Source organism: Notechis scutatus, chromosome 1, assembly GCF_049901735.1.
Source record: "Notechis scutatus isolate UNSWTSFEM ecotype Mainland chromosome 1, rNotScu1.2, whole genome shotgun sequence".
NCBI classification, from domain to species: domain Eukaryota; kingdom Metazoa; phylum Chordata; class Lepidosauria; order Squamata; family Elapidae; genus Notechis; species Notechis scutatus.
The window spans coordinates 339,726,469-339,741,647 of NC_142009.1; the positions used below are offsets into that span (position 1 = coordinate 339,726,469).

General features: G+C 38.6%; 1 protein-coding gene across 4 annotated transcripts in view; it reads left to right on the forward strand.

Moving 5' to 3' along the window:
- Positions 1 to 8,448: 8,448 nt before the first annotated feature.
- Positions 8,449 to 15,179, forward strand: part of LOC113428273 (sterol O-acyltransferase 2-like) — a 96,169-nt gene continuing 89,438 nt past the window's right edge. The window contains exons 1-5 of one of the 4 annotated variants that reach the window (XM_087952816.1): positions 8,449 to 8,664; positions 10,327 to 10,385; positions 11,493 to 11,620; positions 11,850 to 11,906; positions 12,495 to 12,602. In XM_087952816.1, coding sequence (XP_087808942.1) covers positions 8,574 to 8,664; positions 10,327 to 10,385; positions 11,493 to 11,620; positions 11,850 to 11,906; positions 12,495 to 12,602 — 443 coding nt within the window. In that variant the 5' untranslated portion in view covers positions 8,449 to 8,573. The remainder of the gene's footprint in view (positions 8,665 to 10,326; positions 10,386 to 11,492; positions 11,621 to 11,849; positions 11,907 to 12,494; positions 12,603 to 15,179) is intronic. The other 3 variants (XM_087952815.1, XM_087952818.1, XM_087952817.1) reach the window with 3 other exon arrangements.

Genomic DNA, 15,179 nt, shown 5'->3' on the forward strand with positions numbered 1-15,179 from the left:
ATAGTAATGACAGACATGAAAATTTTGCTTCCATCGTTGACAAGCTAATATGCTGTTGCCTGATTGACCTCCACCCTATTAGTGTCTTACCAAATAATATAGCCATCCCAGATGTTGATTTTCTAGTATTTATGTCAGTTGCAAAACTTGCATCTGCATATGCACTAAGATTCAAATCACCTTTTGGCTCTAGATACAATGCATGATGCATTGTTCCTTTAAGATATCTTAAAATTCTCTTTAATGCTTGCCAATGACATTGATGTGGATCATTATTATATCGTGCCAGCTGATTAATACTATAAGCTATATCTGGCCTTGACCAATTGCTTATATATGATAAGCTACCAATCAAAGATTGATATATGGTCTTATCAAATTTGGGACTTTGAGCATCCATTTTGCAAATTTCCTGACTCATTGGAGTCTTTGCAGGCTTACAAAGTTCCATTTTATACAATTTAATTAATTGGCAAATTTTATCCTCTTGAGATATCTTAAATCCTTTTGTGGTTTTGTTTATTGTCAATCCTAGGTACTTTTTAATTTCACCTAAATGTTTTAATTTTATCCTTTTGGCTAATAATGAAATAATCTCAGTAGCTTCATTATTGGTCTTAGTAATCAAAGCAATATCATCTGTAAATAATAACAATAATGACACCGTTCCATTATTTTCTCTTTTAAACATACATGGATCTGCTAAACCAGATTTAAACCCTATATTGTTTAATTCTTTCACAATATATTGGTTCCATTCATAGCCAGATTGTTTCAATCCATATAAACTCTTCTTGAGTTTCCAACAATCATTGCTATTTACTTTATTATCATTTATACCAACTGGTTTTTTCAAATATATTGTATGCTGCAATGGTGCATGTAGATATGCAGTTTCTACATCTAAATGGTTAACTATATAATTCTTCTTAGCTGCCCACACTAAAGCTGCTCTTAAAGTTGTAGCTTTAAGATTTGGTGCAAATACCTCATCATAGTCAAATGTATTTTGGTTAAATCCTTGTGCTACTAACCTAGCCTTATATGTTACTTTCCCATTATTTCCAGTCTTTACTTTAAATATCCATTTGCACCCAATGGATTTTTCTCCTGGAGGTAATTTGGTTTCTTCATAAACCTTCATTTCCTTTAATGAATTTAACTCTTTTTTCATTGCCTTTTGCCAATTCTCCTGATCCTTAGCAGGATACATCTTAAGTTCATCTATGCTAGTAGGAACTTTATTTACTTGGCAAACAATACTTGCCTGATACCTATCAGGTGGTTTAGTTATACGCGTTGTGCGTCTAGGTATAACAGGACTTACAGGTGGACTTTCCTTTATTTCCTGTTCTTGACTATCTATCTCTTCTTATTATTTCCTCTTGATCTGGTTCTATTTGCTCTTCATGGACTTCTTCTTTAATTGGACTTTTGTTATAACTAGTCTTTTCTTTCTGCCTCTTGTAGTGTTCTATAATAACATCATTATCTGAATCTTGCTCTAATCTATTCCATCCTATATGTTCTAGGAATTGTGCACTAGCACTGCAGTATACTCTAGATGTACCTGGTTCCCAGAATCTATAAGATCTATGGTTTGCTTGATATCCAACAAAAATTAATCTTTTAGCTCTCGTTGTCCTTTGTGCCTGAGTTGTGTAGGGATATGCACCCATGCTGGTGCACCAAATGTGTGAATATAACTCAAATCAGGTTTCCTACCATGCCACAGAGTGAATGGTAATTCACCTGTTGTTGAATTAACAACATTGTTTAATATGTGATTCCCACACATTATAGCTTCTCCCCACAAATTGTCAGGTAATCCAGAATCAGATAACATAGTCCTTCCCATTGATTGCAGTGTTTGGCCTCTTCTCTCTATAAATGTATTATGCTGAGGCCTATATGTTGCAGACTTTTTATGTTGAATACCTGCCATTCTAAGTCTATTCTGGAATTTATTATTTGTAAATTCCGTACCATTATCTGTTATAAGAGTTACTAATTTCTTTTTAGTTTTTCTCTCTGCAAATTTTAACCAATTAAAGAAATTTGTATACGTTTCAGTTTTTCTCTTCATTAGAAAACAGAAACCATACCTAGAATAGTGGTCCATTATGCTTAATATGTATCTAGCTCCACCTACACTTGGCTTTTTAGGACCTATTATATCGGCAAATACTACCTCTAAAGGCTCTTTGGTAGTAAATCCATCAACTCTATTTGCCGGTATAACTTTGCTTTTGTTCTGATTACAAGCAGAACATTGCAAATACTTATTACAAGGTTTCAAACTTATTCCTTTAGATAGCTGAACAGTTCTCTTAATCATTTTAAAATTTAAATGACCTAACCTTCGGTGTAACAAGTGAATACATTCATTATGAGGTTTCTTATTTTCATAAATTATGTTAGCCACTTCTAAACCATTATCATTTAACACATATAAGTCACCTCTTAAAGATGCAGTAATTTTCTTACCTTCTTTTTCAATTAAACAAGTATCTCCCTTAAAGGTAACTATGTATCCTAATCTAACCAACATTCTAACAGAAAGCAAATTAAATTTAAGTTGAGGTACATATAACATTTTTATGTTCTCATTTATACTAGAACAATGAGCAATACCTTGACCTTTTGCCTGCAGTTTCCATCCGTTTGCCAATGAGATATGTTGTGAACTCATGGACATTTTTACAAATTTTTTGTTATCATTTGTAATACAGTGGGACGCACCACTGTCAACCACCCATAAATTATTTTTTACAACTCCATTACTATTCATTGCTAACTCATAATTCTTATTTCTTCTTTGATGGCTTACAGCATTCTGGCTTGCATTCTGGCGCTTTGGTTTCTTACAAAATCTTGCCAAATGTCCTCTCCTCCCACAATTAAAACACTTTTTAATTGTGTATGCAGTAGGAGATTCATTATTTTCCTTTTGAGGTTGCTCCCTCCTTAACTGATCTCTTTCAAGCCTTCTTCTGGCCTCTTCAATCAATCTGCCAGTGATATCAGTTAAATTTAGGCTTTCTTTAGGCAATATTTCAAGGGAAGTTACGTAGTCATCAAAACTTTCGTCTAATGAAGATAGAATTATGTAGACCTGGTGTAACTCAGAGAAAATTAATTCCTTCTCATGAAGTTCTTGGAAAATGCTTTTCATAGTATTCAAATGACTCAGCAAATCACCATTCTTTTGAAGATACGTGCGGAAAAGCTTCCGTGTTAGATTTATGTGAGCACCAACATTATCTCTGACATAAATCCTCCTCAGTTTTTGCCAACACCCAACAGCAGTTTGCTCTCCACGTATATGAACAAGTTGTTGATCAGATAAAGTTAGACCTATGATGCAAAGTGCTTGCTCATTTTTCTGTTTAAATTCTTCTATCTTTAGACTATCTTCCTCATCTTCAGGATCCCATTCTTCTATGTTAGGTGGATTTTTAATTATGTTCCACAGACCTTCTCTTCGTAGAAGTAGACTACATTTCATAGACCATGAAACATAGTTTGTTCCATCCAGCTTGGATATAAGGGACAAACTTTGTAGACTGACTTGTGCCTTATTTCACTATATGGATATAAAACTATAATTGATAAAACACAGCTGTCTGTTTACTGTAACGTGTAACAACACAAAATCTCACTTTTACATAAACCTGTTTTTATCCTAGTTAAACTGACTTTGCAGTCTCTCTGGGCCCATAACCAGTGTTAAGCCTGGATTCCCCAACAGGTGTTAAGGAAAACAAACTAAACAGAATGTGCAGCGAAGTCAGATAGGAAGACAGGTAAATGTGTGAGATAAGCCTTCTAGTTAACACGCAGTAAAAATACAGATACGCTTGTGCTATCAAAAATATAGTTTATTCCATTTAAGAATTATAGCATAGTCATTATAAACAGTCCATTAGTCATATACCAAATTCAGTCAAGTCTTGTCGAGGATACTCTAATTGCAAAGTCCGTGTCGAATATCCAGTGTCAGTACACATATAATAAATCTGTCCAAAACTTATCTTCTCTCGTTGAGAAATATCTTCAAAGTAATCCAACACTTCTTCTCCTCCCCGATCCAGCAAGAATGCAGTCTTCAATAAGCCAGCCAGTAAGAGCCAGAGAGTGCCTTGCTGCTTATATAGTACTTTTACAGCTGCACCCTTAATTACATTCCTTTAGCTTAAAGTCACATACACTTTATCTGACAAACCATGATTCATCATTTTATTATCTTTACCCAAAACAGTTAGGGTAAAACAATGTTATCCCTAACAGGGTCTATCGATTCTCTGTGAGTCTCCTCAGTTCTTCACAATTCATGGACATTCAGAATCACAATTTCTTGTTCTCCTCTAGTCCCGACTTTTTCAGATATTTAGGATCACTTTCTATCAATTCCGTCTCTTTCTCTGCAGTTCAGAATCACACTCTCCACCAGTCACAGCTCATTCCATGCCGTTCAATCTATGCCACTCAGAATGGCTCACTCTCAGAATCAATCTCTCTGTAAGTGTCTGAATCACACTCTCATCTAATCTCAGCTCGTCCCGGCTCTGATCACTATCCACTCTCTGCTATCCACTCTTTGCTCTCTGCACGGAATCGCCGTATTCGCTATCTGCCAGTCCCAGTTCTTTCAAGTCTCACCCACTTGGAATGGTGTCCTACGGAATGGAGTCTTGGGCTCTCCACTCGGGATGGTGTCCTGGCCTCTTCGCTCACTCTTTCCGCTCACTCTCAGGACTGCTGGCAAGTTCTCAGTTCTCGTAACCTTCTGAAACCATCTGACAGCCCCGGTTGAGGTAGATCACGGCTCTGTTGGCCCCAGACCCCTACACCCCATCTCCAGCGATGTGATTAGGCATTTGCCTCGAATTAGTCATAGGTTACTAATAAGCAATCAAATCATCCTAGGGAACAAATAAAACAATGTAAATTGTAAAGATACATGCAACACGGTTATAGTAATAAGTGGGTCCTAGGAAGTGTTATTATAATCTAGTAGTAGAGGAATAATAGTAATACAGTCTTAGTAAATAAGTTGACAGTGTTGTGGGAATTAGTTGTTTCGCAGAGTGATGGCATTCAGGAAAACACTGTCCTTGTGTCTAGTTGTTCTGGTGTTTAGTGCCCTATCGTGTCTTTTTGAGGGTAGAAATTGAAACAATTTATGTCCAGGATGTGAGGAGTCTGTAGATATTTTCACAGCCCTCTTTTTGACTGGTGAGTATATAGGTCCTCAATGGAAGGCAGGTTGGTAGCAATTGTTTTTTCTGAAATTCTAATTGTCCGTTGAAGTCTGTGTCTGTCTTGTTTGATTGCAGAGCCAAACCAGACCATAATAGAGGTACAGACGACAGACTCAATAATTCCTCTGTAGAATTGAATCAGCAGTTCTTCGGGCAGTTTGAGCTTTCTAAGTTGGTGTAGAAAGAACATTCTTAGATTGTGCTTTTTTGATGACATTTTTTATATTAGATGTCCATTTTAAGTCTTGAGATATGATAGAACCTAGGAACTTGAAGGTCTCTACTGTTGATACTGTGTTGTCTAGTATTGTAAAAGGTGGTTGCATGGGAGGGTTTCTCCTAAAATCTACCACCATTTCTATGGTTTTGAGTGTATTTAGTTCAAGATTGTTCTGGTTGCACCAAAAGGCTAGTTGTTCAACCTCCTGTCTATGCAGATTCATCGTTGTCTCAAATGAGACCAATCACTGTTGTATCCTCTGCAAACTTCAGTACTTTAACAGAGGGATGTTTTGAGATGCAGTCATTGGTATTTCGAGAGAAGTGGAGAGCCCTGGGGGGCTCCTGTGTTAATTGTCCAGGTATATGATGTGATTTTGCCTAGCTTTTTCTGTTACTTTGTCTATTTTGTGCTCCCAACAGTTCTTGTTTGCAGGCAAATGATATTTCTTGTGATATTCCAATGTATTATTGTTGCTACTTTGTTATGCTGTTGTTTGTTGTCAATCTGTGTGAGCTTCTTGTAGCTCACAAGGTAGTTCACTCTCTTCAGCTTCTTTTCAGGGGCAGCATTTGCTTTCTATTGCTGTCTTCTCAATTCTGGTTTTGTATGTGTTTGTTCTTAAGATTTGGTCTTGTGCAGCCAGAATTATCCTGTCTCTTTCTACAACTTTCCTGCCATGTCTCTTTTCTATTCTTCATTTAATCTTTTTTTGTAGGCCACTTTGATCTCTCTGAGACTTAGTAAGCCTTCCTGGTGTACTAGCTTCCGTGCATCTTTTTCACTGTCCTTCAGACACTCTTCCAATGCCCTTTTTTATTCTTTAACTGTCTGGTGTACTTGCGACATTCCATATTTGCCTATGCTTGGTAAGTAGAAGGGCATGAATCAATTTTTATTATTGTGTCTGGTCTTCCTATTCAGGGCTCTTAGTTCTGCTTGAGTGCAGTCCACTGTTACAGCTATGTATGGTCCAACTCTGTATTTAATGACTGGAATTGTCCAGGTATTAATTGGCTTGGTGTATTTCTTCTATTGAGTTTGGACTTTAAAATCTTCACTCTCATGATGTGTTCAGTTTTAACCAGAGGTGATATTCAGCAGGTTCTGACCAGTTCTGGAGAACCGGTAGCAGAAATTTTGAGTAGTTCAGAGAACCAGCAAATACCACCTCTGACTGGAGATTTTACAGTATCCTTCCCCTGCCACGCCCACTAAGCCTCACCCACAGAACCGGTAGTAAAAAAATGTGAATCCCACCACTGGTTTTAACATTCTTCTTGACTTCATTGTGCTTGATGTTTTTAGCTTGAAAGATTCCCACATATTTATAATGATCTTCATCCATCCTCTTCATGGTATTTCCACAGGGCATTTTGACTCCTTATTAGTCGTGGTGGTGCAGTGGTGGTTAGAATGCAATACTGCAGGCTAATTCTGCCCACTGCCAGGAGTTCATTCTTCAACAGCTCAAGGTTGACTCAGCCTTCCATCCTTCCAAGGTGGTAAAATGAGAATGTCAGGGCTCTGGTAGTGACCCCCACTTAAATCATGAGTCTCTAGCCTGATTTTCAAACCTCAAAGAAGATTTATTAGGGGAAGACATGCTGGTGCTGCCTGGGTGTAGCCGACTCTGAGACACATCATTCATTGTCACCATTGACCCTGGTTTTCCCCCACCCCCTGGGTGTATCATAATTCATATTCTCCAATGGGACACATCCATGGCCAAGAGTCATCAATCATACTCTCCAGTTAGAATTTTGCACGGCAGAAACTTCAGTCGCCTAGAAACTATCCATGAAATATTCATGGAATGTAGTTTCCTTTTTGCAGCTGCTACACTACTTCCCCTTCCCTTTCTGTTGGCAACTCTAAAAGACCACAGAAATATTTTATGAGTTGACAGAGGATCCAGATTGTTGGGGGTTATATGCTGACTTTGTAAACTGGTAACAGAGGCCTGTAAAGCTCTATGGAGTGGTATGGAAGTCTGAGTGCTATTGTTATTGCTATTATTATCTATTACTTGTGGCCCCACCAAGCAATTATGTGTTTATTTATTATAAAAAACTGTCTTTCCTCAGTACAAATGAATAGCCAGCATCTCCTATTACATCTTAGCCCAGCTATGCACAGCATCTACTGACTGAGGTAGCTTTCTTACTTTGCCTGATATTTCAGCTGTTGGAGTTCTACCTCTGTTCAGGGGTGGGCTTCATACATTTTAGCAAAGGGTTCTCTGCCTAGTAGCTGTGTGGACGTGGCCTAGTCAGCTTCCTGCATCATGGTGAGGGAGGGCATTTTTGCCCTCCCCGGGCTCTCGAAGCTTTCCTCGAGCCTCCAGGAGGGCAAAAACAGCCTCCCCGGTCTCCGGAAGCTCTCTGGAAGCCAGAAATGGGACCATTTCCAGCCTTCCCAAACTTCCAGGAGGCTCGTTTTTCGCCCTCCCTGAGCCTCCGTGCACACCCTGCACTTACTTGCATCCAAAATGGGCCATTTGGGGACTCCTGGGAGGGGTGGGGTAGGCCAGGAGTGGGATTTGGGGGTTCTCTGAACTGCACAGAATCTTAGCTGGGGCTCTCCCGAACCTCTGCGAACCCCCATCAGCCCACCCTGCTTCTCTCCCCAATATTATTACTAGAGGACTTTCTGGCCTTGTGACTAAACAACTGGGGGAAATGCAGTTGAATTACAGTGTTTGACTTCCGCCAAGAAAATCTATCCTTGATATATCTTCAAATTGTAGGGCCTGGGAAATAAATAGCTCCTTTGCACTGACTCTCAGATGGAATTGTTTCATCTGTAAGAAATAAATATTTGCTAATTTGATTCAGAAAATAAAATGGTGTGAATAATGGAAGCTCTTAAAATTTGGCTCCATTACAACTTTTTTCTGTGCAGCTCAAAATGTAAAACTTGCTAATCAGGGTAGGAAGGTCACTACCTGATACCAGTTACCTCATTGGTGCATTAAGGAAGTGCAGTTCCAACTGCAGAGGCTTTATTTCCTCCCCTGGTGAATTAGTTATCTGACTGCTGGGCTAGAGTCTGAAACTAACCTAAGAAACTCTACTTTCAGAACCATCATGGACCCAATGGAAATGAGCACTGGAGGCATGAGGCAAAGAAGTTCTCAGGAGCAGGCCAGGGGAGAAGAGGAAACACAAATACTCAATGGTAAGGAGGCATTTAAGGGGCATGGATGATATATTTTGTTGCACAGTTGGGTGGGGGATGGCCTTGCTGTGGATAAATTATCTGAGGATTTTCAATTAGGTCTTGGAATTAGGTAGTACTATGCAGAGATTAGCATTTTGGGAGCCACAGCAAAAAGCCTTATATTACTTTACTAGAAAGATACATTGTGGCCCCCAAATGCTTTGCAGTTCAACCCCAAGAAGCTCCTGCCATTCTGAACATTTGCTAAAACACTGCAGAACTTGTAGTTAAAGGTATAGTGTATGTTCTATGTATTCTCCTTAATACAGAGAATTCTCCCTATTCACAAAGTAATTGTAGGGGTGGGAGGGATTCTGGAACAGGAGATGATCAAATGTACATTAAAGGAAGAGGGAAATAGAGGGAAGTTGTAACAATGGGTTCTACAGAAAGGATGGCAGATGCAATCTTTAATCATTTCCAGATGTGATGGAATGTAGTAAGGAGCTGGATCCCCAGGAGGGAAGGGGGTGCATTCACAAAGGGGTAAGGAGACAGTTCAGTCCAGACATTATATGTGGGAGAAAGAGGCCTCTCCCTAATAGTGTATTGTAGATGCAGGTAGTAGAGTCCAGGGTTTGGCAAGATTCTGTCTATAGGTCTGAAATAATAAAGAACTCAGCTGGGAAGAAGTACTGCATATCATTCTTGGTTTTGGACCTGACAAAATCTTATGAAGTGGGGCAGAGAGGCAAGCATCCGATAATTGTTGATTCACACATCAGTAAGAAATAATATAGAAAATTATGACAAAAAAGATCAAGCGTTATGCATGAAGAGCAGGTGTGCCTTTAATATTTGTCTAGAAATGCTAAAGTTCATCTTTCAAAGACAAAACAATGCAAGCATTTAGTTGAAGGGAACAAGGAACATCTTAGTTAACTAGTTACAAAGAAAACATTGGGAAATTTTCATCACAAGACCTTAACACAGTTGTTAAGTGAATCTGGCTTCTCCGTTGACTTTGCTTCTCAGAGGGTCACAAAAGAGGATCTAATGACCACAGTACACTGCAACCGTCAAATACATGCCAGTTGTTAAATGTCCAGATTTTAATCCTATGACCATGGGAATGTGGCAATGGTCGTAAGTGTGAAAAATGGTCATAGGTAATTTTTTTCAGTCCCATTGTTAACTTCACTAAATGAACAGTTGTAAGTTGAGGACTACTGGTACTAAACTCTACTATTTGTCACAGGTACTGACAATATTCCTTCCTCCAAATCTACTAGAATGATATGGTAATGTTTTATGCTGTTTTAATAATTAAGCAAAATAGAATTGTACGATAAACACAGACTTCCAGATCTGCTGGTTAAAAGCTGTTACTATAGTGTGGAAATCTGCTTTTTAAAAAAGGCTACAAAACTGAATAAAAACATACCATATAAAATACTTCAGAAGCCTGATAGAAATAGTTTTGGACCTGCTTTATCCACCCCAAAGGAAAGAGAATGTGAAGAGTGGAGAAACAAATGCTTGAAATTTGAAGTAGTAATTTAGAACAAAAAACTCTGTACAATGAGAAGATTTCTGTCTAATCCAAGCAATAAACTAGCTTCCTCCACTCACCCAATGTCAAATCATGCTTTTAAAATGAAGCTGTTTCTAACTCTATAGGAGAAGCTGAACACCTGGAGAAAATCACTGCCCGCATCCAATGGAAGAGACACCTGGAGGTAATAATAGATATTGTAATAGGTAATAATAAAAGAAGGAAGGAGTTGGTACTAGAGAAACAAATATTCTCCCTGAATGATCAGTTATCGAGAATGATGAAAATGGTCAATTCTATGGCTCTACAGTGACATGGTCTCTATTCTTGTCATAGGCAGGGGTCTCCAACCTTGGCAATTTTAAGACTTGTGGACTTCAACTCCCAGAGTTCCTCAGCCAGCAAAGCTCTGGGAGTTGAAGTCCACAAGTCTTAAAGTTGCCAAGGTTGGAGACCCCTGTCATAGAGGATTAAGTCTGTCACAGTATATTCATGAACTGGAATAGAGCATGGTAACAAGGTCAGCCAATGAATAGGCATAGCAACTAAGTCAGCCAATGAGAACTGTTTGGAAACTGAAACAAGTAGCCTAGGTATGATTCTATGTTAAGCTCTGCAGCTCTGACTCTATGTTAAGCTCTGAGTCTGTCCATTGAAAATGAAACTAACTTCCTTGCTTGTCTGCTGAAGTTGAGTTGCTGTTAAGCTCTGAACCTGTAACATGTCTGCTTCTGTTTGAGTTTGTTCCATGTTGGAGAAATCTACAACTGGTATTGTAAAATTTACTTAATATATTTATAAAGATGTTAAATGAAGCATCAGCCATCTGTGTTTATTTTTCTGGCACTGAATTTATGCTGCAAAAACTGTGAACAAGGTCCTAGAGGTTTACTAGGCTTTCTGGGCAAGGGAGGCTTCTAGCACAGATCAAAGAAGCAAAGCAACTGGACAATGAGTAAGAACACATAGTTATAGCTAATTGGTTGAGGAGAGCTAGCCATTGCATGAGGGAATCTAAGTTGTGATTAGTTGCTGTGAGAGTAAAGGGGGAGTTTCCTTGTATCCCACCTTTTTCCTCTGTGGGCTCTGTGTGCTATCTGCAATTTACCTCATAATGTTCCTACTGTAAATATATTTATTTATAGAAAACTGCACGATCTTATCAGCATCTCTGACTCCATTTGGACATCATCGGTGCAATTCCATGACAGTGTCCATCACCTAAATGTATTCTAGGAATCTATTTATGATAGGCCTGGGCATCATTAAATTCCCTTTGTTTTGTTGGTAGGTAATGAAGGCGAAGGTATTAGACCAGGTACACAATCAGCTGAATGATCTCTCGGACAAGACCTTGGAAGAAGCAGCTCATTCCAGACCCCAGCAACTGAGCGTGGTCCCAGCAAAGAAGCAAAGCAGGTGGAAGAGGTTCCTTGCAATTGATTTTAGAACAGGGATGGGGAAAATATGGTCATCAGACAGTGCTGGCTCATTGGACTTGAGACAGAGATCAGCACTTCCTCCTATAGTCATCAATGACTGTGGAGTAAAATCCTCAGGGACTCTTTACCTTTACCCCCTTCTCTGAGGTGAGAAGAGTTTTGAGAGATCTATTAAATATTACCTGCTTTGTTATCTTATCTTGCAGAGAGAAGGGTCAGATAGTGAAGAAGAAAGTCTTTGTCCCTCAATGGTCCTTGTTTGAGTAAGTATGCCAGGTCATGATATGAACAAGACTTAGTCAGAGGGACAATGTGTAAACTAGCCAGATCTCTAAGGCCTCAGGTTCCAAAGGTGGCCTTGGACAAAATAATTGATATTCCAGTGTTGATGAAGAACAAGAGTTGGAAACAGCCCGATAAGGACTGAGCATTCTCCATAGCCACACAATTCCAAGACTCTTTGGTGGGTGCCGGAAAAAGAATAGATACTGCAGATGGGAAACAAAAGGAAGTATTTTTGAAAGGATTAGGTTGATTAGGTGGCTAGCACAAAGTTATTACTAGCATATTAGAATAAGGCTGTGTGTAGTCTCAGCAGGAGTGAGTTAACTGCTTGGTCCAAGGGCTCAATTGCGGTCCTATGTTGAGGACTACCTGTATATCATAAGAGATGGAACATTTTCCCACCAGCCACTTGAATGTTATGTCTTTTGTACAAGTGAAACTAAAAGTTTTTGCACAGAAGACCAGATGAAAATCTTTGGGACCCAAATCTTGTCCAATGATCTCCAGCCGCCCATCTCTCCCAACATCTATTACTTACTTGCTGGCAACTTGTCTCTCTTTTACAGCACGTTACTGGAGGTGGAACATTTCCGCACAATCCATCACATATTTGTGGCCATGCTCTGTATCTTTGTCCTCAAACAAATCATTGTGGATTCCATCGATGAAGGACGGTATGATTCAGAAGAGGGGGCGGGGTAGAAGGTCTGACTTCTGATGTATGCTAATTCTGGGGATATGATGCTAAAACGCCCCCCAGAGGTTTCCTTATCTGAGGCCAGGAAGGCCTCAAAACAGAGCCAGGGGGGTGCTGCGTGCCCCCTCCAAGCTCCATTTTTTTTCTTCCTGAGCTCCAGGGGAGCCTTCTGGGAGCAAAAACGCCCCCCCAGGCGGCTTGCCTGAGGCCCTGAAGGCCCAAAAAATGAGTGAGGGTGGCTGCAAAAAAGCAAAAAAAAAAAAAAAAACCAAAGCCACACCCTCCCAGTCACATGACCACACCCACCTAACCACACCTATCAAGCCACACCCACAGAACCACTAGTAAAAAAATTTGAATCCCACTACTGGTCCCTACCAAGGCTTTGGGCCCATGCAGGGAGCCCGATCCTGCTGCATCTCCTCCCACTTGTCACTGTTCATCTAGTAGCTAAAAAAATGCAATTTGTTCTTCTTGTTGTCTTTGTGCTCCTGTTGAGCAGTAACACTTGGGACACTCCTATGCTTGCCTAGAGATTAAGCTTAAGTGAGGAATGCCACATTTGTTAGGCATCCAAACACTCTTCTCTATGTTAGTAGCCTACTTATTTTTAAAAAATAAAATAAAAATAAACTTTATTAAACATTAAAATATATATATACGTAATACAAAACATTTCATAAAATACGAAACCAAAAAGTTATACATAACCAATAAATGTAAAAACAAAAACATTTCTAATTGATTAGAAAGTGTTTTTATCAAAAAAAATTCCAATACTTACTTCCTATATCTGGTAACTACTCCTATCATAACATCTTTATATTTTCCCTTCCCTATCTGTTTACTCGCAGGTTTCTATCCTTTATCCAATTATACCAGTTTTCCCAAACTGTAAAATATTTTGAGTCTTCCTTATCGTTTAACTTTTAGGAAAGTTTATCCATTTCCGTGCAGTCGTAGATCTTCTGGATTATCAAGTTATCCGTTGGCATCTGATCTCCCTTCCAACATTGAGCTAATGCTATCCTTGCTGCAGTTATTATATGTAAAATTAAATATTTTATTTCTTTTGCGATTTCAGCTTTTATTGTTCCCAACAAAAAAAATTCAACCTTGAGTTCTAACTGAATGTTCGTGATTTCTCTAATCCATATTCGTATTTTTTCCCAATACTTTTTGCTCTGCATCTTTTTTATACCTTGTTTTAAGTTGTAAATATGGCCACCAATCCATCTGTATCCCTTGGTCCCGGAGTTCTTGGTTTGTTTTTAACATTCCTTTGGAATCTAAAACATCATAATATTTACTCCTACTTCCAATTTCTAGTGCATCGGGGTGTATCAATGCCTCCATGATGGATACCCACCCTGGAATTTTCATATAATGTCTGTGCTTGATTTCTCACCAGATTCTCAATAATGAGTTTCGTATTGCGTGTCTATTAAAATGAGTATAAGTCTTATTTCCAGGGTTCCACATGAAGGCATGCCACCCCACCTGCAAATCATGTCCTTCTAAGGTTAATATTCTTCTGTTCCTCAGATTAACCCAATCTTTAATCCACATTAAGGCTGCTGCTTTGTAATATAGTTCCCATGCAGGGAGTCCAAATCCACCTCTACATATATTATCTTGTAGTGCACTCAACTTTATCCTCGGTCTTTTTCCTGCCCACACAAATTTCATAGTCATTTTGTTTAATTCACTAAAAAAAAAATTATCCAATTTTACAGGAATCATTTGAAAAAGAAATAATAATCTTGGTAAGATGTTCATTTTAATAGTCGCAATTTTCCCTAACATTGATAACTGTATCTTCCCCCATTTGTCTAAATCTCTTTTTATAGATAACTTTATATAGTTATCCTCTTTTATAATTGAGCATCTTGCAAGTAAGCCAAATTCCTAAATACTTGATTTTTTTAACAATTTGTAAGCCCATTACTTCCTCTAATTCCTTTTTTTGACTATCTGTTAGGTTTTTTGTTATCATTTTAGTTTTATCTTTGTTAATTTTTAGGCCAGTCACTTCCCCATATTTCTCTATTTCTTTGATTAAATTTGGTCCTGGTTCTATTGGTTCTTCTACAAAGAATACAACATCATCTGCAAAGGCTTGAACCTTGTATTCTTCTTGCTTAATTTTTAATCCTTTTATCTCCCGAATCGATCTAATACTTCTCAACAGAATTTCTAATGTCATGATAAAGAGCAGAGGTGAAAGTGGACATCCCTGTCTAATTCCTTTTCCTATCTCGAATGAATTTGTGATTTCTCCATTAATCATTATATGGGCATTCTGGTTCAAGTATATTGACCTATCATTTTTTCAAAATCTATCCCCAAATTTCATCTTCTTAACCTGTTGAATCATGAATTGCCAATTTACTTTAAGGCTCCAATTCTTCTCTACTCCTGCCCATTTCTTCTGTGCCTACCAGTTGGTTGTGGAAATCTTGCGCTTTATCTAGAGTGTCTATCTTAATTTTCTTCCCCCGCCACAACTCTAACACTCCCTCCAGTGTTATCCATCTAAATAATATGTTGTTTT